The sequence below is a fragment of the Octopus sinensis genome, linkage group LG3 (assembly GCF_006345805.1).
Source record: "Octopus sinensis linkage group LG3, ASM634580v1, whole genome shotgun sequence".
Taxonomy (NCBI): Eukaryota; Metazoa; Mollusca; class Cephalopoda; order Octopoda; family Octopodidae; genus Octopus; species Octopus sinensis.
This window is the reverse complement of record NC_042999.1, coordinates 155,759,039-155,783,501: the sequence shown is the minus strand read 5'-3', so window position 1 is coordinate 155,783,501 and position 24,463 is coordinate 155,759,039. Positions and strand designations below refer to the sequence as shown.

Genomic DNA, 24,463 nt, shown 5'->3' with positions numbered 1-24,463 from the left:
CTCCGGAAACCTTAATTGTTGATTGTACAGGTCAGGCAGAGCCCAATCAGCATAGACTGAAAATTTCCTATCAGACTGCACTAAGACATGAGAGGTAGATGGAACCAAGAGATGTGCTGTTTTCATGAGGTTTAATCCATAACATATGATTGAAAGTTTTGCTGATGTCAAAAGGCAGTGATGTTACCTTTACCAAAGTTTCTGTAGGTGAGAGCCTACCTGTGGGTGACCTACAACAATAGGTCTTCTGTTGATCTAGCTTTATGAAAGCTGTTCTGGTGGTCATTAAGGATGAAGAAAGAGATTGAAAGAGTTGGAGAATAGTCTTAACAGCTGTTTCCAGTATTTTTGATGACATTCAAGGTGAGTGTGACTGGACAACAATTGGTATGGTCAGAAGGGTTGCCCTTCTTGACAATGGGTCACACTAACACGCTTCCGAAGATCAGGATATATGCCTCTAGAGAGAGATAGAATGATAGAAGAGTTTGAGTAGAGACTAGGTTTGGGGTACATCATTTAAATGTAACAGAAACATAATTAGCCTTATTGGCTCAAAGGAAGCAGTTATTTTCATATTGGGCATATAGGTGTACATCATCATCATCAGTCCTGGTTGAGTGGAAGGAGATGGTTTTGTAAGATATTTACCCAGTGTGTACAATGTAGTGACGATAGATGTAAAGTGGACAGTGAATGCCTCGCAGAACTATCATGTTTGAGAAGTAGAAGAAAAGAGAATTCCAGTCAGTGGAAATCTCTTTAGCAAAGGACCAAAACATTTGGCTGTAGTTTTGGAGATGGGGATGCTTCAAGGTCTGTTTGATGTACAGAAGCATCCTTTTGATAAAAACAATCCAGTTTGTAAGCAGACATTCTCTACAAACATTATAAGCTTTGAGTTATTCCTGGACTGCTGCAGTGCAGTTATAGATGAACAGCTTGGGGTCACTGGAGCTTGCGTTGGGTGTGGAATGTAGGCAGTCATGCTTATTGAGAGATGATCTCAGTCACTGGTCTAATTGTTTTTCAAAGGTCAAGAATGAAGTAGGTGCTGTCAGGGATACTTTAGCATAGAATGTGTGGGATTTCGACAAGTCAGCTGACTTCTCATGTGGTCTAGGAAGGGGGAGGGTTATGCATTGCATTATATGGTCATGAGTTGGATTGTCACTTGGTTGGCTGACCTGGTTTATGCTTAGTTAACCTGAACTTCTTAATATATTTCATTTCCTGTTCTTTTAATATTACATATGAATCAGATCAGCTCTAATAATAATAATAATATTGATAAGCGCTTTTATACACAGTTCACTCTTTCACAGCCCTGTTGTTAACAGTCAGACATAAATGTTGGCCTTTATAAATTTTTGAAGCATATTTGTCACCTACCATGTTTTCAGACACATTTCTCCTTCATCGTGACATTTGACATTTTTATGTTCAAAACAGTCAATGAAATCGGTAAGTGTGAGTATGAATGACTGTTTAAACTCACTCACCTGTACAGCACAAATGTGCTTCTGTGGACAAACAGTGGTTTCATTGCTGCTTCTAATAAACATGATACTCTTTCGCTCTTGTTTCTGCCAGGAAACCGACTGTGATTTTTGTGTTTTATGATTTAACTTCAGATTTTTAACAATCACACATGTATCTCCATTGTTGTCATTGTCAAACAACAGTGTTATTGCCAATAAAAATGAATCTCTATATATATATAAACGGCAAAATGTCTGTGTGTGTGTCCTTTATACAAATCCACAATTTTTCAGTTAGAGGACTCGTACTTTCTATGGTCATTCAAAACTGTCCAAGGGTGGTGGTGCACATCTTTACATTTCCCCAGTCACCCCGCAAAGCCATTAAAAAATCAATAGAAGTGACTTTTTTGTGAATTTTCTATCCAAAACCCAATCAAAATGCCCGAAACTTGATACGCCAATTAAATGCCAACTAGCTGTGTGTCATTGGTCGGAGATTTGGACAGTACTCGTGTGTATGTGCGCATGCACGCAGCTGTATATGCATGCACTAGCACTATGACCCGGTGTTGCCAGGTCATAGTGCTAGTGTCTGATAAAACTCTTTCTAGAATTTTCTATTTTCACTGAAAATCTTAGCTGAGTATTAGTTTAGAGCAGAAAAGAGTGTCTCTTTGTAAGACACCTGTTTCTGTCCCACTTTACCCTCACATCACCTTGCATAAAGCCACCTCCCTCAATACAAGCCCTCCCACCTTTCAGTGTAGGGATCTTGTCTCTCTAGTTGGTGATCTCTCTATTCCCATGGAAAAAGCACTCAGCACATTCTACAAACTGGTTGATGTTAGTAAAGGCATCTAACCCTAGAAATCATGCCAAGGCCAACACTGGAGAACAATGCTGCAGTTATACGGCCTATCAGATCCTGTTGAATTGTTCAACCCATGTCATCCATTATACACACATACACACTTTATACCATGTATTATACATTATTAATATCACTATACACACTTTTATGTTGATTGTACTGAACAATAAAATCCATGTTAACAAATGGAATTTTGTGATACTCTGTTTCTTCCTCTTTCTTTACTAGAGAGATTGTCACTTTGGTAGTTAGCTCCCTTGTTTCTGATAATACCTCATAAACTGCTGCTTTCTTAGTGATTAAGGGTTTTATTTTTCACTGCCTCTACATCTGAAAAATTTGAGCTTTAACTTGAAAAGAACAAAAATATTTCATTCTAAAGGCTGAAGGCCTTATCAATAATGCCAATTTAATTTGATTCTACAGAAACTTAAACAGACTCTAAGACCTCTCAACTTAAACAGACCCTAAAATAATGGTTCTCAACCTTTTTAATATCCAGGCCAGATCCAAAACCTGGATTGAGGCGAGGGTGTACACCAAAAACAAAGTAAAACATAGGTCAATTACAGAAAAATTTATATTTATAGTGTGAAAACCATTGAGGTCTGCTGGAAGTTAAAGAGATCCTAATACCTCCCAACTTGCTCCTTGCTTTTCTCTTCATAGAAAGTAGTTGGTCTCCTTCCTTTGATGCAGTCTTATTTTTAAAACACAGAGTGCTGCTGTGACATTCTTCAAACTCTGTATAAAGCATTAAAAATAGTTGGGCAAGTGCCATATAATCTGCTAACTTATAGCCTAGAGACATGAGCAGCAGAAAAATAACTCAACAAAATAGAAGAGACAGTTTGTTTGTTGGGGGGGGGGAGGTTATTATTTTTTTTTCTTTTCATCAATTATTGTCATCAAAACTATTTTTACGTTGTAGCATGATATCGAAGTTTACATGGTAATTTATGAAAATTGAGTTGTTAGTTCACCAAAGAAAATGTTTATTTATATTCTCAGTGGGAATGTCTATATGGATTTTGTTTTATTTTTTTTTTTTCATTTTACGTTCACCTTATTTATTCATTGATGACAGTTGTTTTCAATTGTTCAGCTAAATGTTGTGCTGCTCCGAACCTAGTTTAACGATCAACAATGTTTTCAGTGAAAGGTTATAAATGTCGTTCTCTTTGGTCAATAATTCAATCTTGATGTCCTTCACTAAACTTGCAACCTGTCTGTCTGTCTGTTTGTTGTTCTTGTCAAATTAAGCTCACACTGTTTTATTACAGAGACAACAAGAAGCTCTGAGTTATGTAACTTTTATGAGGCTAAAACCTGTAATGAAAGCTCATGCATATTCTTGTTGCTGATGTGGTATAAAGATCATAACTGATAATACACAGTAGGCAGCACCTGAGAAGGCAAACTGTGCATCTGTGTGTGTGTGTGTGTGTGTGTGTGTGTGTGTATATTTGTTTTTATGTCAAGTTACATATAAAAATAGTTTAAGAGTGAACTACAGAATACTTTTTAGTAGAAGATATGCTTATTAAGCTATTACAAGAGGTGTGACTGACTTTGAAGTTTTGGCTTGCTAGCCTTTGTCTGACTCTGCCTCCACATGATTCCAGGTTCAGTCCCACTGTGTGGCACCTTGAACAAATGTCTTCTACTATAGCCCAAGGCTGACCAAAGCCTTGTAAGTGGATTTGGTAGATAGAAACTAAAAGAAGCCTCTTTCTCTCTCTCTCTCTCTCTCTAACATATATATATATATATATATATATATATATATATATATATATATATATATATAAAGCACCCACTACACTCACGGAGTGGTTGGCGTTAGGAAGGGCATCCAGCCGTAGAAACACTGCCAGATCTGACTGGGCCTGATGAAGCCTTCCAGCTTCCCAGACCCCAGTTGAACCGTCCAACCCATGCTAGCATGGAAAACGGACGCTAAATGATGATGATGATATATATATATATATATATATATATATATATATATATATATACATACATACATACCTACACTCTGTTTATTTCCTCATGTTCCTTTCTGTTGAAGATCGTAGGCTCGAAACTTAAAAGACTTTCTCACCTTCCCAAGTGTCAAACTAATATACCTGCTTGTTTAAACACCAGTCTTTGTCTTTTATTTTTCAGTAAATTTCAACTATATATATATGATACAGATGTTTAGGGTAAATCGCAGCTGTTTCCTCTTGAAGTGCATCTGCTTATACCATTATTACAATCAATAAGTACCTATGGTTGCTGCCGCATGTAAATCAAAATGCACATTAAATTTGAAGATTGTGGAAATGTTATTTGCAGAATTGTTGAATAAATAAAATAGGAAAATGGAATTTTTTTGGTATCAATTATTCTCTTTTACATGTATTTCATTATAAATTGTTCTGTTTGACAATTTCTCTAATAAGCAAGCTTTTACATGTCTATACAACATGTATATTTTTGTGACTCCTGTTAGAAAATGAAGCACAGGTAATGGAAAATAAATAATACTAGAAACATTTTCTGTTTTCCTACAATATATATATGTGTATGTATGTATGTATATAATACTAAAACTCTGTAATTGCTTGCTTGCATGCATGTTTGTCTGTAATTTAATACAGCCAAACCAGTGCATAATAGGAAAATACTCTTAAAGTAAGGTACCCCTGAAATGTGAATACAAATGGAATAAAACAAGTTCTGCATAAATCAGACCATGGATTCCTGAGATATGCGGTGTTTTCGGGGTACCTTCTTCATAAATAGCCAAAACATTGCATAATGGAAATATATAATACTCTGAAAATTGTTTCCGTTAATTCTATGTTTACATTGTATAACAATTCCTTTTGCATTTTTGTAGAAGTGTGCAAATGTACCATAAATAAATGTTGTTATTGGAGTTCAAGTTTATCCTGCAAGTTCTATTTCTATTAGATGCTGTAAATAATCAATAAAACCATAAACATGAACTTGTAAATCTGACCTATGATGACATGAACGAATTGAAATAAAAACTGAATCATAAAATTAACTTTCATTTCAATGCAATATTGAAATCAGCTTCAATGTTTTATAATCTAAATTGCCAGTGACCCAACAGGTCATGGGTAGTCTAGTAGAAATATAAAAGACAAGCTAGAAATAATGGTGATTATAAAAAGCAGCTGTGAGTCAAATTTACTCTAATAAAGGAAAAATCTATAATGACTATTATTTATACATTGTCTTACATATCTATAAAAATCAGCACAACTGGGGCATAACCATGGATTTGGAATATGGAATGCTGTTGAACTATAACCTCAGACCTTACCACAAAACTACACAGTGCTTTACTAATTTAAACAATATTGCTAGCCTGGTCTACTAACAAAGAACTTATATAGTATTTTACCCAGACTGATAATCCCTCACTGTGTGTGTGTCTTTGTGTCTGTCTCCCAACACTGCTTAAATAACCGGTGTTGGTGTATTTATGTCCCCATAACTTAAAAGTTCAGCGTAAGTTAACGATAAAATAAGTACCAGGCTTTAAAAAAAATAGTACTAGGGCATATTTGTTTGACAAAGATTCTTCTAGAAGGTGCCCCAGCATGGTTGCAGTTTTGTGACTGAAACAAGTGGAAGGTGTGTGTGTGTGTGTGTGTGCATGTTTTGTGTTTAGTTTCACATACCAGTTTCAGTAGAATGAGTTTTTGAAAACATTTACCTGATATCAGAGCACATTATTTCACAACTGACTGCTTTTCCTACCTCCTACACTTAACTGTGAAATAAGAATGTTACCCATTTTTAATGAGGTAAACTGGCAGACATGTATAACGGCTCTTCTTAGGTTCAAACCTAATACAGGGACAATGGTACAGTTTTGTAAACTCATGTGTTGCATGGAAAAATATGTGAAGATAGCTATCTTGTGAAAATGATTCACAGCCAGTGTGTGTGTGCGTGTGTGCATTGCACATTTTGAAACTTTGGTACATATTGGTGCTGGATTTGTATATGTAATTCTTAGATTCTGTAGTTGGCTGCTGGATAATCCCTATTAAAGTAATACCTGTCTGAAGGTATCACATGAGCTTTGTTAATCCATATGAATGATATTGAAGCCATCATTGTTGTGGTTATCAGTTTAACATCCAGTTTTCCATGCTTCTCTTGTGGGTCACACAGAATTCATTAAGGCAGATTTTCTTCAGTTGGATGCCCTTCCTGTTACCAACCCTTTGTTTTCAATCAAGGTGATATTTCCTCATTAGGCGGTGAGCTGGCAGAAACGTTAGCACGCCGGGTGAATTGCGTAGCCGTATTTCATCTGCTGTTATGTTCTGAGTTCAAATTCTGCCAAGGTTGACTTTGCCTTTCATCCTTTTGGGGTCGATTAAATAAGTACCAGTTATGCACTGGGGTCAATATAATCAACTTAATCCGTTTGTCCTCTCTGTGTTTAGCTCTTTGTGGGTATTAAAGAAATAGGTAATACTTGTTTACAGCTTCCAGGTGATGTCAAGATGTCATACACCATTTAGTTGTGAAGCAGACTTAATCACGCAGTCATGCCAGTGCCTACAATTGATATAGAAGTGTTTGTTTCATACATTTTCAATGCAAATTTGAAGTTCGTTAACTGAGTGGTAACTGCTACTGACATATTGTTTTCTATAATCCCCTCAGTTTTGTGTCATGGTTAACCTACCAGTGGTACATAACTATTAGAATTCTTTGTATGTTTGAGTACAAGCGCTACGTAAAAGGCACCTGTGTTGGTGCCACATAGAAAGCACCTGTGCTGGCACTACATAAAAGGCACCTGTGTTGGTGCCACATAGAAAGCACCTGTGCTGGCACTACATAAAAGGCACTCACTATACTCTGTAAAGTGGTTGGCAATAGACAGGGCATGCAGCCATAGAAACCATGGCAGGGCAGATATTGGAGCCTGATGCAGCCCTCTGGCTCTTTGAATTCTGTCAAACTGTTCAACCAAAGCCAGCACAAAATATAGACTTTAACCCTTTCGTTACTGTATTTCTTTTGAATGCTCTGTGTTTCTTTCAATTACTTTAAATATAACAAAGAATTTAGTAAAATAACTTAGTTATCATTAAGCTAGTGTTAGGAACATAAATTGTGACTAAGGTTTGGTGGAAGATTTTACTTCAAAACTTATGAAAACAAGACATTTGTACTCAGAGACAGAGCCAGTTTCAGCCAGGTTAGTAATGAAAGGGTTAAATAATAAATAAATAAATTTATTAATCCAGTTTACATCGAATATTTTTTATTGATTACAACAAGTAAAGATTACAAAGCTTTTTTTTTTTTTTATCAGAAATTGCATTAAAAAATTGGATTAAGCCCTTTGGCAGCTTGGCTGATTTGGGCAAGTTGGTAGGCAGTCAGAAAATAAAAAATAAATAGGTCAGTAATTATAAAGGCAAAAAAAAAAAAAAAAACATCCTTTGCAGGCAAGCAAGGCGGTCAAAAATGTATATAAAAAGTAAATCTCTTTTAAGTCTGGAAATATAAAATATTACAAATATTATAAATACTGTATGATGACTGTGGTGAATTTTCTTGCCGTCCACCTTTCTTTCTATTATCTACAACAGTTGTTGTCAACCACTTTTCTGCCTAGGAGTCTCTTTGGTCCCTATTTTCCTCTTCTGGACCCCTATAGTCATTTGATGTTTAAAAAATCCAATTTTTGCGATTTAATATTTTTAGGGATCGTATGAAAGCATTAAAATATTTTGCATGTTGCAGAAGTGTAATCAAATTATTGCTCTTGTGAGTGATGAAAAGTGGAATGGTTATTGGGAGGTGATTGCAGATTTACCAGGATGCCAGGAACTCTTTCTCATCCCAGTTATGAAAAAACTGGACATTTTAATGTGGTGTGAAAGAAAGAAAGTTGTGAATCTAGTCGAGTTAATGATTTCTCATGAAGATAACATGGATGCCACTTGGGCTCGAAAGACTGACTGTTATGTAAACCTCCTCGAGGAATGTGAAAAGGCAGGTTGGAAAGTGGAGCATTTTCCAATCAAAGTCGGATGTAGAGGGTTTCTTGGACACAGTGTGAGACAATTGTTGTTATCGTTAAGCCTAACTCATCGTAAAGTAAATACCACCATGACTGATATCCAAACTACAGTGGAAAAAGCTAGCCACTAGATTTGATTAAAAAGAAATGATGAGCGATGGCTAGAAGAATATTGAGCTTTATTTGACAACCAGTTGATCTAGCAAGCGGGGCCTCATATCAATGAGGGGGGGCTGGTGTGCATTGATCCTGTTGAGAGGTAGGCCCCCGAAACAGCACGCATTCTCTCCTGATGACCCCATACACTTGCTGGCTTCCAGTATACTGAGGTCTTGACTGGTAGCACTTGCATGTAAAATTATTTGCAAAACACTTAATAAAATCTGATATGGACCCCCCAAAGGGTCACACTGGACCCCAGCTGAGAACCACTGAACCACAATAGACTACACAAACTGAAATCACACATAGGGCTCTTTGGGTTCCCATTCACCAAAAGGATCGACAGGCATAAACACATTAGTTCCATCTGCAGATATTTTCAGATTGGAATGAATTAAAAAAAAAAAAAAATCCTGGTTATATTAAATCTTGGTTTGAAGAACAATTGTTCCTATATGAGAAGATATCAACTCTAATACCAGGCATCTTGTAAGATATTTAATATAAAGTTCAGAATGTTGGGAGGTAGGAATGTCTTGCCATTGCTTGTTGGGGTCGGGAGTTAAAAAAAAAGGTCTTATTGATTAGTTTACAAAATTGTAAATAATATGTAGTTTACTTATTTCTATCGTTTTATTACCTTTGGGACTTGGCTCTAATCCAAAACATATGCTTTGTTATCTTAAAGTTACTTATTTATTTATTTTTGTAATGTATTCTACTCTGGCCATTACTTGCTACTTGTCAATCAACCTCTCTCTCTCCTCTTTGTCCCTCTCTCTGTTTCCCTCCTCTCTCCCTTTCTGTCCTTTCTTCTCTCCCTCCCCATCTCATTCACTCTCTCTCTCTCTCTCTCTCCACCACCCCTATCCCTGTACATGGCAACATTTTGGAATACATTAGCATATTTTTCTGTCTATTGCTATCAGATTAAAACCCAAATCAGAGTTGACTGCAGATTGAATGTGATACAGGCACATATATATATATATATTATATATATATATATATTATAATAAGATTAGCTCGTATACGAGTGGGTATATATTTGTATATATATATATATAATATATATATATATTTATAATAAGATTAGCTCGTATACGAGTGGGTATATATTTGTATATATATATATATACACACACACACACACACCACACACACACACACACAGACACAGACACACACACAACACACACACATACATACATACACAATAGTACCTTAGTTTTTGAACAACCCTGATTGCAAATAAAGCATGCTTTATATATATATAGATATATATAAAGCATGGTTTATTCGTGATCAGAGGCATTCATTCATAAACCGAATTTGAATATGAGGAAGACAGGAGATAAAGCACGATTTATTCATGATCAGAGTTGTTTGAAAACCGTCCCACTCCATGGCACCTTGGGCAAGTGTCTTCTACTATACCGTCAGGCCGATCAAAGCCTTGTGAGTGGATTTGGTAGATGGAAACTGAAAGAAGCCTGTCATATATATGTATGTATGTATGTGTGTATATTTATATATATATATGTGTATATATATAATATATATATATAATAGTTATCGCCATACTAATATGGCATTCTTATAAAAATAAGAAAAAAGCTGTCCGCTTATTAGCTCCATGAGGCCATCGCCTTAAGTTAGCTATTTGATACACAAACTGTATCCATATAACCTTCGAACAAGGGAGGTCAGTTGCTCCACACTACTTGACCGGCAGCTACAGACGCGTTTCGGGGTATTGCCCCTTTTCAATGCAGCGTAGCCAGCCAGTAGGTGTCGCTTCCGACAATCTCTGTTCGATGGTTTTATTTACCTAGTTTCGGTGGAATACATCCACTTGTTTTCAATAATAGAAATATTAAATAACTAAGTCTCTCTAAAAGAGAACAGCGGCAGCGTTCCGGAAAATAATAGTTATCGCCATACTAATATGGCATTCTTATAAAAATAAGAAAAAAGCTGTCCGCTTATTAGCTCCATGAGGCCATCGCCTTAAGTTAGCTATTTGATACACAAACTGTATCCATATAACCTTCGAACAAGGGAGGTCAGTCGCTCCACACTACTTGACTGGCAGCTACAGACGTGTTTCGGGGTATTGCCAGCATGGAAAAATGGATGTTAAATTGATTTATGTATTGTTATATTTATATATTGTATTTATTGTATTGTTAGATGTTTTGTACATGTTTATGATTAAGTTTTTTTTTTTTTTCTTTTTTCCTCAAAATAGCCGGACACAGTGCCACAAGGAGAAATTGATATGAACAAATGTGTTGATGTCTATGATGCTGAAAATCATACTGGACATCAACTCTCATTGGCTGTAGTGATTCCTGAGAAAACCTACTACATTAAAGGCACACTCAAAGAGGAAATCTCAAGGTAAGCTATCAAGACAGTCCTCATACAGTCAACCTAGACTGCATCAAGAAAAGACCCCATACAACCAATTGGCAAATAGACATTCATTCCAGTCTTCTCCCCCACCCCCACCCTTCCCAATGTAAGTTGATTACATTGACCCCAGTGTTTAACTGGTACTGGTTTTTATCCATCCAGAACGGATGAGATGCAAAGTTAACCTTGGCAGAATTGCACAATGAAATTACGACCTACTTCTGTTTAGTTTTCTTTGTGTGTGTATGTGTTTTTTTTTTTTTTTCTGTGTAATCTTTTAATATATGCAGATTTGTCCATCCCTTGCTCAGGTAGAAAAACTTAATATTCAATCCTTGCTCTTAACCCTTTTGATACCAACCCAACTGAAACCGGCTCTGGTTCAGTAGTACAAATGTCTTGTTTTCATAAGTTTTGGATTAAAATCTTCCACCAAACCTTAGTCACAATTTATGTTCCTAGCACTAACTTAATGATAACTAAGTTATTTTACTAAATTCTTTGTTATATTTAAAGTAATTGAAAGAAACACAGAGCATCTCAACAGAAATATGGTAACAAAAGGGTTAAAATATATAATAGCAAAACAATTCTAAACCCTTTTGATACCAACCTGGCAGAAACCACCTCTGGCTCTGTAGTACAAATGTCTTGTTTTCATAAGTTTTGAATTAAAATCTTCCACCAAACCTTAGTCACAATTTATGTTCCTAGCACTAGCTTAATGATAACTAAGTTATTTTACTAAATTCTTTGTTATATTTAAAGTAATTGAAAGAAACACAGAGCATCTCAACAGAAATATGGTAACAAAAGGGTTAAAATATATAATAGCAAAACAATTCTAAACCCTTTTGATACCAACCTGGCAGAAACCACCTCTGGCTCTGTAGTACAAATGTCTTGTTTTCATAAGTATTGAATTAAAATCTTCCTCCAAACCTTAGTTACAATTTATGTTCCTAACACTAGCTTAATGATAACTAAGTTATTTTACTATATTCTTTGTTATATTTAAAGTAATTCAAAGAAACAGAGCATCTCCACAGAAATACAGAAATGAAAGGGTTAAGCTAGCTTCACTGTCAGGTGTTGATTTCATAGGATTTAATATGAATTATTAATTCTAGTTCTGGCCTTGCAGGAATATTTGTTCTCTCTTCCCTACAACAAAAATCTGTTTAACAACAACCAGATTTTTGACTTGACTCTGTTCTGCATACTGATGATTAACCTAAATTTCAGGGAAAAAAATCACCTGAATATTGCCAAGCCTTGTATGTAGGACAGTTGAGTGTATGTAATTTCTGAATATGCATTAGTTTAGTCTGAAATTGACCATTAGATTCAATAATTGATTTGAGAATCTCATTAGCTTGTAAACTGTTTATTCAACCTCCGGTATTCAACAGCTGGTTGTTAATTTAATAAATCTGCAATCTGGTCACATGTTTTGGAAACAGATTAGCTACCAGAAGTAGACATTATTAACCCTTTTCACATCAAATTGACTGTGACTCTCTTCTCGCCCTGGTTCTGTAGTACAAGCTTCTTGTTTTAAAGGGATCAATATTTTGTGTTAATTTATATTCCTAACTTTAACTTGATAAGGAAAAATTTGTTGTACTAAATTCATTATTTTAAAAATTAATTGCAATAAAGGCATTGACTTTGAACAAGTAATCTGCACCTGGCTCCATTTGTTTGTTTTGACATGGTTTCTATAGCTAGATGCCCTTCCTAACACCAACCACTTTACAGAGTGGACTGGGTGTTGAGGGGATGAACCCCCATCTAAGTCTTACATAGCATTGACAAGACCCAAAAAGGCTGAAATATGTTTGGCATTTTCCATGAATCGCTTGGTTCAGGTAAAATTCAATTAGCCAGCCAGTGTATTTTTTCTGAATGGCTTGGTTCAGGTAAAATTCAATTAGCCAGCCAGTGTATTTTTTCTGAATGGCTGGTTCAGGTAAAATTCAATTAGCCAGCCAGTGTATTTTTCTGAATGGCTTGGTTCAGGTAAAATTCAATTAGCAGCCAGTGTATTTTTTTGAATGGCTTGGTTCAGGTAAAATTCAATTAGCCAGCCAGTGTATTTTTTCTGAATGGCTTGGTTCAGGTAAAATTCAATTAGCCAGCCAGTGTATTTTTTCTGAATGGCTTGGTTCAGGTAAAATTCAATTAGCCAGCCAGTGTATTTTTTCTGAATGGCTTGGTTCAGGTAAAATTCAATTAGCCAGCCAGTGTATTTTTTCTGAATGGCTTGGTTCAGGTAAAATTCATTAGCCAGCCAGTGTATTTTTCTGAATGGCTGGTTCAGGTAAAATTCAATTAGCCAGCCAGTGTTTTTTTCTGAATGGCTTGGTTCAGGTAAAATTCAATTAGCCAGCCAGTGTTTTTTCTGAATGGCTTGGTTCAGGTAAAATTCAATAGCCAGCCAGTGTATTTTTTCTGAATGGCTTGGTTCAGGTAAAATTCAATTAGCCAGCCAGTGTATTTTTTCTGAATGGCTTTTAATGTTTAATATAATCGCACAAGTTGAATTATATAACAATATTGTTTTATTCTCAAAATCGTTTAGAAAAATAGCAAAAACACGATCTCAAACACTGGAATTTCTAATTATGTTGTTTTATTATCTGTTTTTAGGTGGTTTGAAATCTTAGTTGTTTATCCAAGAAGTATCAAAACGACAAAACGAAGAATTGTTACGCCAGTTTTCAGAAATGACCGAGAAGGTCCACAGGTAAAAACAATGTTAACTATCACAACCAAAATGGGATTGTTTCTTCATAGATTTGTGTCTTGGTATATTCAAGAAAATATCTTTTTGTTTAATGAATCATCATTGTTTAATGTCTGTTTTCTATGCTGGCTCGGTTGGGCGGCTTGACTCGGGTCTGAGAAACCAGAAGGCTGCACTGGGCTCCAATCTGATCTGGCAATGTTTCTACAGCTGGATGTCCTTCCTAACGCTAACCACTCTGAGAGTGTAATGGGTACTTTTTACATGCCACTGGCACAGGAGCCAGTCATGCAGGTCTGGCATTGATCACATTTGGATTGTGCTTTTTACGTCTAAGGTGTGGGGAAACTTGGGTTTGGAGTTCACATTTACATTCAGTTCTTGTCATCTTTGTGTCTTGGGCCTAATAATTACACATGCACACACACACACAGGTGCTGGCAAGGGCTGTGTGGTTAAGAAGTTTGCTTCCCAACCACATGGTTTCAGGTTCAGTTCCATTATGTGGCACTTAGGGCAAATTTCTATTGCCCCAAGTTTTATGTGTGGATTTGGTAGACAGAAATTGAAAGAAACCTGCTTTATGTGTGTTTCCTCGCTTTGACACCATGTGACAGTTGTGTCACCATCATGCAAGCTGTCTCCTTCATTTTTCAGTTTTTTATGAAAACAAATCTGGTCATGGGGAAATATTTATTTCCTTATTGCCCATGGGGGAACTAAACATAGATGGGACAGACAAAGGGATTAAGTCAGTTACATCAACCCCAGTGTGTAACTGGTACTTATTTAATCGACCCAAAAGGATGAAAGCAAAGTTGACCTCGGTGAAATTTGAACTCAGAATGTAATGGCAAATGAAATACGCTAAGTATTTCGCCTGGCGTGCTAACGATTCTGCCAGCTCGCCTCCTATCATAGGGAAATATTAACCTTACTTGGAAACAGATGAGAGTTGGTGATAAGAAGGGCATCGGCAAAAGAAAATCTGCTTCAACAAATTCTGTCCAATCCGTGCAAACAGAATACAAATTTGGGGCCTTGTCTTATGCCAGAAACAACAACAACGAATTTTAGGGATCACTTTATTTAATTAACTTTGGTTTTAAAGACTTTTCAGAACTGAAAGGAATTTTGGCTTTTGTGTTTTATGTGTACATTTTGCTCATATGCATACACACACATGCATATACTCACATGCACACTTACATACATATACACTTGTACATGCACACATGCATGCAAAAGTGCATGTACTCAAGTGTACATACATGTACTTATTCATGCACTTGCACATACACACACTCACAACATATACATGTGGACACACAAACTTACACACAACACACACACACACACACACACACACACATACATGGTAAGCAAGGACATTATATTGCTTATGCCACATCATCTCTTCCCCCACCCTTTAAACAAATACATACAGGGGTTGGACAAAATAATGGAAACACCTTAAATTTTCAAACAAATTTATTTTAATATGGGGTAGGACTGCCTTTGGCTGTAATTACGGCTTGAATTCCTCAAGGTATTCAAACTCGTACAAAGTTTGAATTGTTTCCAAAAACATTTTGTCCATTCTTCAGCTAAAACAGTCTCCAGTTGTTGTAGTGATGATGGTGGAGGATATCGACTCCTTACTTGTTTTTCTAAAATGCACCATAAATGTTCAATAATATTGAGATCTGGAAACTGTGGTGGCCAGATAAGATGTTCAGCTTCACTAGAATGTTCTTCGTGCCATTCAGTAACAACTTTAGCTGTGTGAATTGGTGCATTATCATCCTGAAAGATTACGTTTCCTTATGGAAACAGTTCCGCAACCATAGGATGAATTTGATCAGATAAAATGCATAAATGGTCTTGACTATTAATTCTGTCATGAAGGGAAACCATTGAGCTGGCAGATTTCCAAGATATAGCCCCCCCCCCAGATCATCACATATCCTCCATGTGTAACAGTTGGAAGAAGGTAGTCTGAGTCAAATGCTTCTTTTGGCTGTCTCCACATGTATACTCGGCCTGTGGTCAGAAATAAGGTAAAGGATGACTTGTCCAAGAAAATATCATTCTTCCACTGCTCTTGGGACCAATTCTGTAGGTTTTTACTCCACTGATCAAACTTTGCAACGTTTGTTTTTGAAAGTAGTGGTTTCCTGATTGCAGCCCATAAAATCTGGCTTTGTGCAGCTCCCAACGAACAGTTTTTGTGGAAACTGGGTTCTTGAGGTGGTCATTAAGTTCTGCAGTAGTTTTGGGAGCTGTAATTTTGTGATCCTTTCTAACAATTAGTGTAAGAGTCCAATGGTCCCTATCTGAAAGTTTTGGTTTTCTTTTGGAGTTTTATTTTGACAAGGAGGTTTTTCCTTCTTTCTTAAAGACTGTCATTACTTTGAAGACAGTATTTCTTGATACACCAAACATTTCAGCTGTTTACGTTATACTAGCACCTGCCATATGAGCACCAACAATTTGATCTCTTTGAAAGTTCGATAAATTTGTCATTTGAATGAATTTTAATTACCTTTTTCTGATGATATCTGAAAAGAAACAGCAATTTTAACAAAACATATTAATCAACACTAATAATAAATCAAAAAACATAAAAATAACTGGTTTTATAGATATTTCAAAATTATGATGCTATGATGCTTCCATTATTTTATTCGACCTTCTGTATATATCTATATGTGTGTGTATATTTGTGTCTGTATGTGTGTTTATATATATATATAAAGCAAACAAAACCTGTTATGAGACTTTGTGAGATTCCCTGAAACTGATCAGGTTAACCAAATGATAATAATAATAATAATATCAATGAATGAGAAATCTTGTCTCATGGCTTTTGACCTCTAACTTTGCATAAATAATTCTGTCTGTTACGCTTCACTTGTCATACGATATCAGATGATGTGGAAAGAGGGGGACTACAGGAAATGGGTGGGAAGATGCGATGGTTGTAGTGGATGTGGTGGTGGTGTTGGGGAAAGTGGTGATTGTGGTGGAGGTTGATGATAGTATCTATAATTGTGGTTGTATTGGTTGAGCTGCTTGTGGGAGGGGTGGTAGTACCCGTGGCAGGGGTGGAATTTAGTTGTGGGGGTTGTATAAAATTTGTTGTTCTACAACCACTGAAGCATCTGGAAGTGTTACTTATTTGTCAAGGTCATTGCAACACTAGTTAGGACAGTTGCAATGACACCCAGCACACACTGTAAAGTGGTTGGCATGTTAGGAAGGGCATCCAGCCATAGAAAGTCTGCCAAATTAGACTGGAGCCTAGTGCAGTCCTCTCACTTGTCAGCTCCTGTCAAACTATCCAACCCATGCCAACATGAAAAACATGTTAATTGATGATGATCTCTGCAGGTCACTCCTGTCTAAGAAGTAAACCAATTGATTGGATCCAGAGTAATCCTGACCCCCCCATCCTATTGAATAAAAACCATACTTAGTTTCTCTTTCTTAGATGTCATCTTTGATGCCTACTGGTTGTGCTTATATTCTTTATCTCGATAATCCATCTGGCCTTGTTCAAGGTATCAAACAGCATTTGGTGGTGAGCCTGCAGCTCTGGAACTCGGGAGGTTTTCGGCCAAAATATATCACCTGTTTTATCTTCAAATCATCCAGATCTGACCTTTCACACTCACCCTACAATGCCATTTTGAAACTAAACAATCACATCATTGAAATCTCAAAGATATGAGATAATGCATTATAAATTCAAAACTATACAAATAAAAAAAAGCACTTCATTTGACAGATGACTCTGAATGCCAAAGAGTTAAATTGTTCTTGTTCAGAATCTCAAGCCAGCCATGACCATCCTGTCTTTTTGCACTTGTTGAAATAATCCTCCAGTATATCCTTCTTGGCTGTGTGATAAGAAGTTTGCTTCTTAATCACCTGGTTCCAGGCTCAGTCCCATTGCCTGGCACCTTGGGCACATGTCTTCAACTATAACCTCGGGTCAACCAAAGCCTTGTGAGTGGATTTCATAGATGGAAACTGAAAAAAGCCTGTTATGTGTGTGTGTGTGTCACCACCGCAGGGCAACTGGTGTAAATGTGTTTACATTCCCATAATTTAGAGGTTGTACAAAATAAACCAATAGAGTAAGTCATCATCATCATTTAGCGTCCATTGTCTATGCTGGCATGGGTTGGACAGGTTGACTGGGCTGGCATGCTTGAAGGCTGCACCAGACTCCAGTCTGATTTGGCATTGCTTTCTACGGCTGGATGCCCTTCCTAATGCCAACCTCTCCATTTGCATGACACCGGTATCTTCCACAACTGCGATTTTGCTCAGTTTGATGGATCTTCTTCTCAAGCACAACATAATGCCAAAGATCTTGGTCATTGCCTCCGTGAGGCCCAATGCTCAAAAGGAGCTCAGCCGTTTTGCCTCCTTGAAGCCCAACTTTCGAAAGAAGCTCAGCCACTTTGCCTCTGTGAGGCCCAACGCTCGAAAGATGTTCTTTATGTGCCACCAGGACGGATACCAGTTACCATTGTTATTTCACTTGGCTTGATGGGTCCTCTCAAGCACAGCACATCACTAAATGTCTCTCGGTCATCAGTCATTGCCTTTGTGAAGCTCAAAGTCTGAAAATCATGCTTCACCACTTCGTCCCATGCCCTCCTGGGTCTACCGCTACCATAAATTCCCTCCACAGTTAGAGACCAGCACTTCTTTACACAGCTGACCTCATCTATACACATCACATGACCATACCAGCGCAGTCATCTCTCTTCCACACCACATCTGATTCCTCTTACGCCTAACTTTTCTCTCAAGATGCTTACACTCTGTCATACTTGCACACTAACATTGCACATCCAGCGAAGCATACTGGCTTCATTTCTCTCAAGCCTATGCATGTCCTTGGCTGTCAAAGCCCATGTTTCACTGCTATGCAGCATAGCTGTTCTCACACAGGCATCAAACAGTCTGCTTTTCAATCTGAGAGAGAAGCCCTTTGTTGCCAGCAAAATATCAGGCTTAAAAGAAATTAATGGGGTCGATTCGTTCGGCTAAAATTCTTCGAGGCAGTGCCCCAGCATGGTTGCAACAAATAAGATATTTAAGGGAGATTTTTGGTTGATATTTCTAGCAGGACAGCCAACCACATTACTCTCTTTGCCAGGAAAAGAAAATGGTATTAAAGGGGAGTAACTCTTACTTAACTGTCACAGTTATTTCCACTTGGACTATAAACCATGATCACAAGTACCTCCATAGACACGTACATTTAATGAGCTCGTTATATGGATCGTGAAATTATTTCTATATATTTTGATAGCCACACAAAATAATTTCTTTGTATTACGATAAACAGGCGCAGGAATGGCTGTGTGGTAAGAAGCTTGCTTCCCCACTGTATAGTTCCGGGTTCATTCCCACTACGTGGCACCTTGGGCAAGTGCCTTCTACTATAGCCTCGGGCCATCCAAAGCCTTGTGAGTGGATTTGGTAGACGGAAACTGAAAGAAGCCCGTCGTGTATATATGTGTGTGTGTGTGTGTGTGTGATATTTGTGTCTGTTTGTCCCCCTACCATCGCTTGTCAACCGATGTTGGTGTGTTTACTTCCCCATAACTTAACGTTTCTGCAAAAGGAACCGATAGAATAAGTATCATGCTTACAAAGAATAAGTCCTGGGGTCGATTTGTTTAACTAAAGGGGGTGCTCCAGCATGGCCACAGTCAAATGACTGAAACAAAAGAATAAATTATCTATTTAAAATTTATACAATTGACACAAATCGTTGCTGTGTTAAGAAGGCCATTTTGCAATTGCTGGTTTCTGGTTCAGTTCCACTCCATGATACCTTGGGAAATTTTTTGTTATGGTTCTGAATTAGCTAATGTCTTGTCAGTGAATTTAATAGAAAAAAATTAAGCTTGTCACTGTTTTGTGCATATATATGTTTCTCTTTTGCTACTTGGCAACTGGTGTAGGTTTGTTTACGTCCCCATAACTTAGTGGGAAGTCACTAATAGAGAGATAACATTTCAGTAAGTACCAGGCTTAGAAAGGAAAGAAGGGCAAAATTGAGTTCTGAGAGTGACTTGATTGGCTAAAACCCTACAGGGTGGTGTTCCAGCTTGGCCACAGTCCAGCAACCGAAACAAAAGAATTTTCTGACTTTGGCACAAGGCCAGAAATTTTAGAGGGGGTGGAGTTTAGTCAATACCATCACCCCCAGAACTTTCTTTGATTCTGGTGGGGATCTTACAATGGTTTTGAATGCAGTATAAAGTGTTAGGAAAATACCACAAAGAATTTTATCTGATGCTCTACCCATTCTGCCAGCTCTTCCTTAAAACAAGAACTACAAGTAAGAACTCCTGAAATGATATCCCTCATTCTCAACAGGTTTTATATCAGTTGTACATCATCATCATCATTTGAGATCCACTTTTCTGATCTTGCATGGGTCAGACAGAATTTTGTTGAAGCTTAAATCCTAGAGCCAAAGGCCCTTCCTGTGGGTAAGCCATAACCTCTTTCCAAGCAATATTTCCACATGACCAGAAATTTTTCTCCTGGAAGACTAGAAATGAACATTGCTTGTTTGATAAGGATGAGAACTTTACAACTATTACATCTCAAGGTCAAGACAAGGAAACACAGGCTTGCATGCACACTCACAGTCTTGCTCACACACTTGCAGTCTTGCTCACACTCTTGCATACTCACTCACTCTCTGCCTCGCACATTCACCCTCTGTCTCACACACTCACCCTCTATCTCGCACACTCACTCTCTGTCTCGCACACTCACTCTCTGTCTCGCACACTCACTCTCTGTCTCGCACACTCACTCTCTGTCTCTCACACTCACCCTCTGTCTCGCACACTCACCCTCTGTCTCGCACACTCACCCTGTCTTGCACACTCACTTACTCTCGCACACTCTCACACTCACTCTCTCACTCATTCTCACTCTCTCACTCACTCTCACTCAAACACAATAGGCTTCTTTCAGTTTCTGTTGACCCAGTCTTTTGACAAGACCTTGGTCTGCCCTCTGCCTTAACACAAGACACCACAGGTGCCATGCAGTGGTACTGAACACCAGACCACGTGGCTGTACTTATATTATATACACAAATATATCAGTCACTACCAATACAATAAACCGTCTCTGCTCTGTATGCATACATTGATAAAATCCTCACACACAATGAAATACCTCCAGCGTAAATTCACTTAAGTTCACTTCTCTTTGATATGCTCTGTGGACACGTGAAAGAAGGCTTGGTGTCTCCTTTAAAATATATTGGCAATGATAAAGAGCCATATAATTGTAATTTTAATGATGAATCTCAACCCATCCCCACTCTGAATGACATGTTTTATTGTTTGTCATCTGAAGCATTTCATTTTATTTATGTTTCGTTCTGGTTTAGGTTACGACTTGTAGACAGGGCGACATTGTTGTTTTGGTGGCTTAGATTAATTAAAGATACCTTCGCCCTACAATGTGGTTGTTTGTCTCGTGTTATGCAAACACTTTCCTTACTCTTGTTGTTTTCTATGCTGACATGGGTGGGTGGGTTGGATGGTTCAATAGGAGCCTCACTCGTTCAGTCACACTCTCACTCGCTCAGTCATGCTCAGTCGCACTCTCATTCACTCTGTCGCACTTTCACTCTCTGTCGCACTCTCACTGTTTCACTCTCACTCTCAGTTGCACTCTCACTCTCAGTCGCACTCTCACTCTCTCAGTCGCACTCTCACTCTCTCAGTCGCACTCTCACTCTCAGTCGCACTCTCACTCTCTGTCGCACTCTCACTCTCAGTCGCACTCTCACTCTCTGTCGCAACTCCCACTCTCAGTCGCACTCCCACTCTCAGTCGCACTCTCACTCTGTCGCACTCTCACTCTCTGTCGCACTCTCACTCTCTGTCTCGCTCTGTCGCACTCTCACTCTCTGTCGCACTCTCACTCTCTGTCGCACTCTCACTCTCTCTGTCGCACTCTCACTCTCTCTGTCGCACTCTCACTCTCTCTGTCGCACTCTCACTCTCTCAGTCGCACTCTCGCTCGCTCAGTCGCACTCTCACACACACACTATAGGCTTCTTTCAGTTTCCATCAACCCAGTCCATTGACAAGGTTTTGGTCTGCCCACGGCCTTAACAGAAGACACCCCAGGTGCTATGCAGTGGTACTGAACTCAAAACCACATGACTGGGAAGCAGGCATCACAGGTTCAGTAGGAGCTGGCAAGCCAGAGGACTGTACCAAACTCCAATGTGTCTGCTTTGGAATGATTTCACTTTGGGAAAGTGTCTTCTATATCCCCTGGCCAACCAAAGCCGTGTGGATGGATTTGGTTAACAGAAACTGAAAGAAGCCCATTGCCATCATAATCATTTAACTTCCATTTTCCATGCTGTCATGGGTTGGCTGCCTCAGCAGGAACTGGCAAGTCAGGAGCTTGCACCAAGCTCTGCTGTCTGTTTTGGCAATGGATTTTCACAGCTGGATGCTCTTCCTAATGCCAACCCCTACAGCATGTACTGGGTGCTTTCTTTTTTCATGACACTGGCATCAATGAGGTCACTAAGTAAGTTGTAAGACAGAAAAAGAAAGGTGGCGAGATGGCAGACGCGGTAGCACGCCAGGCAAATGCTTGGTGGTATTTCATCTGCCGCAACGTTCTGAGTTCAAATTTCGCCGAGGTCGACTTTGCCTTTCATCCTTTCAGGGTCGATAAATCAAGTACCAGTTACGCACTGGGGTCGATGTAATCGACTTAATCTGTTTGTCTATCCTTGTTTGTCCTCTCTATATTTAGCTCCTTGTGGGCAATAAAGAAATAAGAAAAAGAAGAGAGGAAAAGTTCCTTCAAGTAAGGGGTAGGGTGAGAGGAGGAGCTGGCTTTTTGCCAGGTGTTGGAAGGCTAAAGTATGACAGGGTAAACACAGGTGTGTTGCCATAGAGGAAATGCATGGCTACACCACATTATTTAAGGGTGGTGAAGGAGATAAGATGGGTAGTGATGGGGTGTCAGAGCAATCTTTTCTAAGTCGTTCCTGCTGTCTCTGGAAAGACTTGCTCAGTCACTCAAGGTGCTGAAGACTCTCCAATACCATTGTTTGGAAAAGGAAGTGACCACAATATCGCAAGAACTCTCCACATGAGGTTCTTGGTTACATACTTCCAAATGGTCAAGCCTGTATGGTCAACTATTCTCCATCATTATGGTTCACAACAAATGAACCCCTTTGATTTCTATTTTATTCTACTGGACCCTCATAACCATTTGAAGTTTTAAAAATCCCATTATATTTTTATAATTAAATATTACAAATTGTGTAGTAGGGTATTAAGAGCACATCCGAGCATGATCATTGCCTGAGCAGCTATCTGGCCTCCGTGCCAGTGGCATGTCAAAAGACACCATTCGAGCGTGATCGTTACCAGCATCGCCTTGCTGGCACCTGTGCCGGTGGCATGTATAAAAGATTCGAGCAAGGTCGTTGCCAGTACCGCCTGACTGGCACGTAAAAGCACCCATAACACTCTCAGAGTGGTTGGCGTTAGGAAGGGCATCCAGCTGTAGAAACTCTGCCAGATTAAAATTGAAGCCTGGTGCAGCCATCTGGTTAGCTAGTCCTTAGTCAAATCATCCAACCCATGCTAGCATGGAAAGCGGACATGAAACAATGATGATGATGATGTCATCATCATCATCGTTTAACGTCCGTTTTCCGCACTAGCACGGGTTGGACGGTTCAACTGGGGTCTGGGAAGCCAGGGCTGCACCAGGCTCCAATCTTGATCTGGCAGTGTTTCTACAGCTGGATGCCCTTCCTAACGCTAACCACTCCGCGAGTGTAGTGGGTGCTTTTTACGTGCCACCTGCACATGTGCCGGGGGGTCTGGCATTGGCCACGATCGGTTGGTGCTTTTAACGTGCCACCGGCACGGAAGCCAGCCGAGGCGGCGCTGGCATGTATAAGCAAATAAAAATATTTTGTGTATTTTAGAAGTATAACCAATTTATTACACATGATTTTCAACAAACAAAATTGTACATGGGCTCCCAGGGCCATATGAACCACTGCCATAAAACTTTGTGAAGGATCCGTGATGTGCTTTCTTAGAAGTTTCTATGTAAATTTGTAGTGTGTTTCTCAGATGACTCTACTTCCCACAATCCATTTGCCTGCCTCACTTCCTGTTAAATTCATTAGGAAGGACGTTATCTAGCTGCAGTGAAATTGTCCCAGTTCTATGGAACTGTTGTTATTTATAAAGGAAAGCAACAGTTCCATTAACAGTTAAATAAATGAATGTTACAATGGCAGGGATCCACAAAGCAAGCCACCCACCTTTCTTGAGATCTTATTTCTTCACCAAAGCCGTTTCTGTCCAAACTAATATCACCGAAAGAATGTAAAGTATCAGTTTTCTTAATTAAAGAAAATGATTACACAACTAATGGCTAATGAAAATAATTACTTGCTGAGTAATTAACATGTTCTAGTGATAACGCTTCCATATGCACACACACACATTTCCGTTTGGTGTTATTTGACCAACAATTAAACCATCATTTCACCCACATTTTTGTACTTTTAGACACCATTTTCAATGGTATCTTTCCTTCTGGATGTTAAAGCAATGATATCATTTAACATCCATTGTCCCTGCTGGCAT

General features: G+C 38.4%; 1 protein-coding gene across 7 annotated transcripts in view; it reads left to right on the top strand.

Moving 5' to 3' along the window:
• LOC115209166 (putative leucine-rich repeat-containing protein DDB_G0290503) overlaps positions 1 to 24,463 on the top strand; it is a 260,054-nt gene that overhangs the window by 134,276 nt on the left and 101,315 nt on the right. For all 7 annotated transcript variants that reach the window (XM_036501511.1, XM_029777396.2, XM_036501513.1 and 4 more), the window contains exons 4-5: positions 10,842 to 10,993; positions 13,661 to 13,757. In XM_036501511.1, coding sequence (XP_036357404.1) covers positions 10,842 to 10,993; positions 13,661 to 13,757 — 249 coding nt within the window. The remainder of the gene's footprint in view (positions 1 to 10,841; positions 10,994 to 13,660; positions 13,758 to 24,463) is intronic.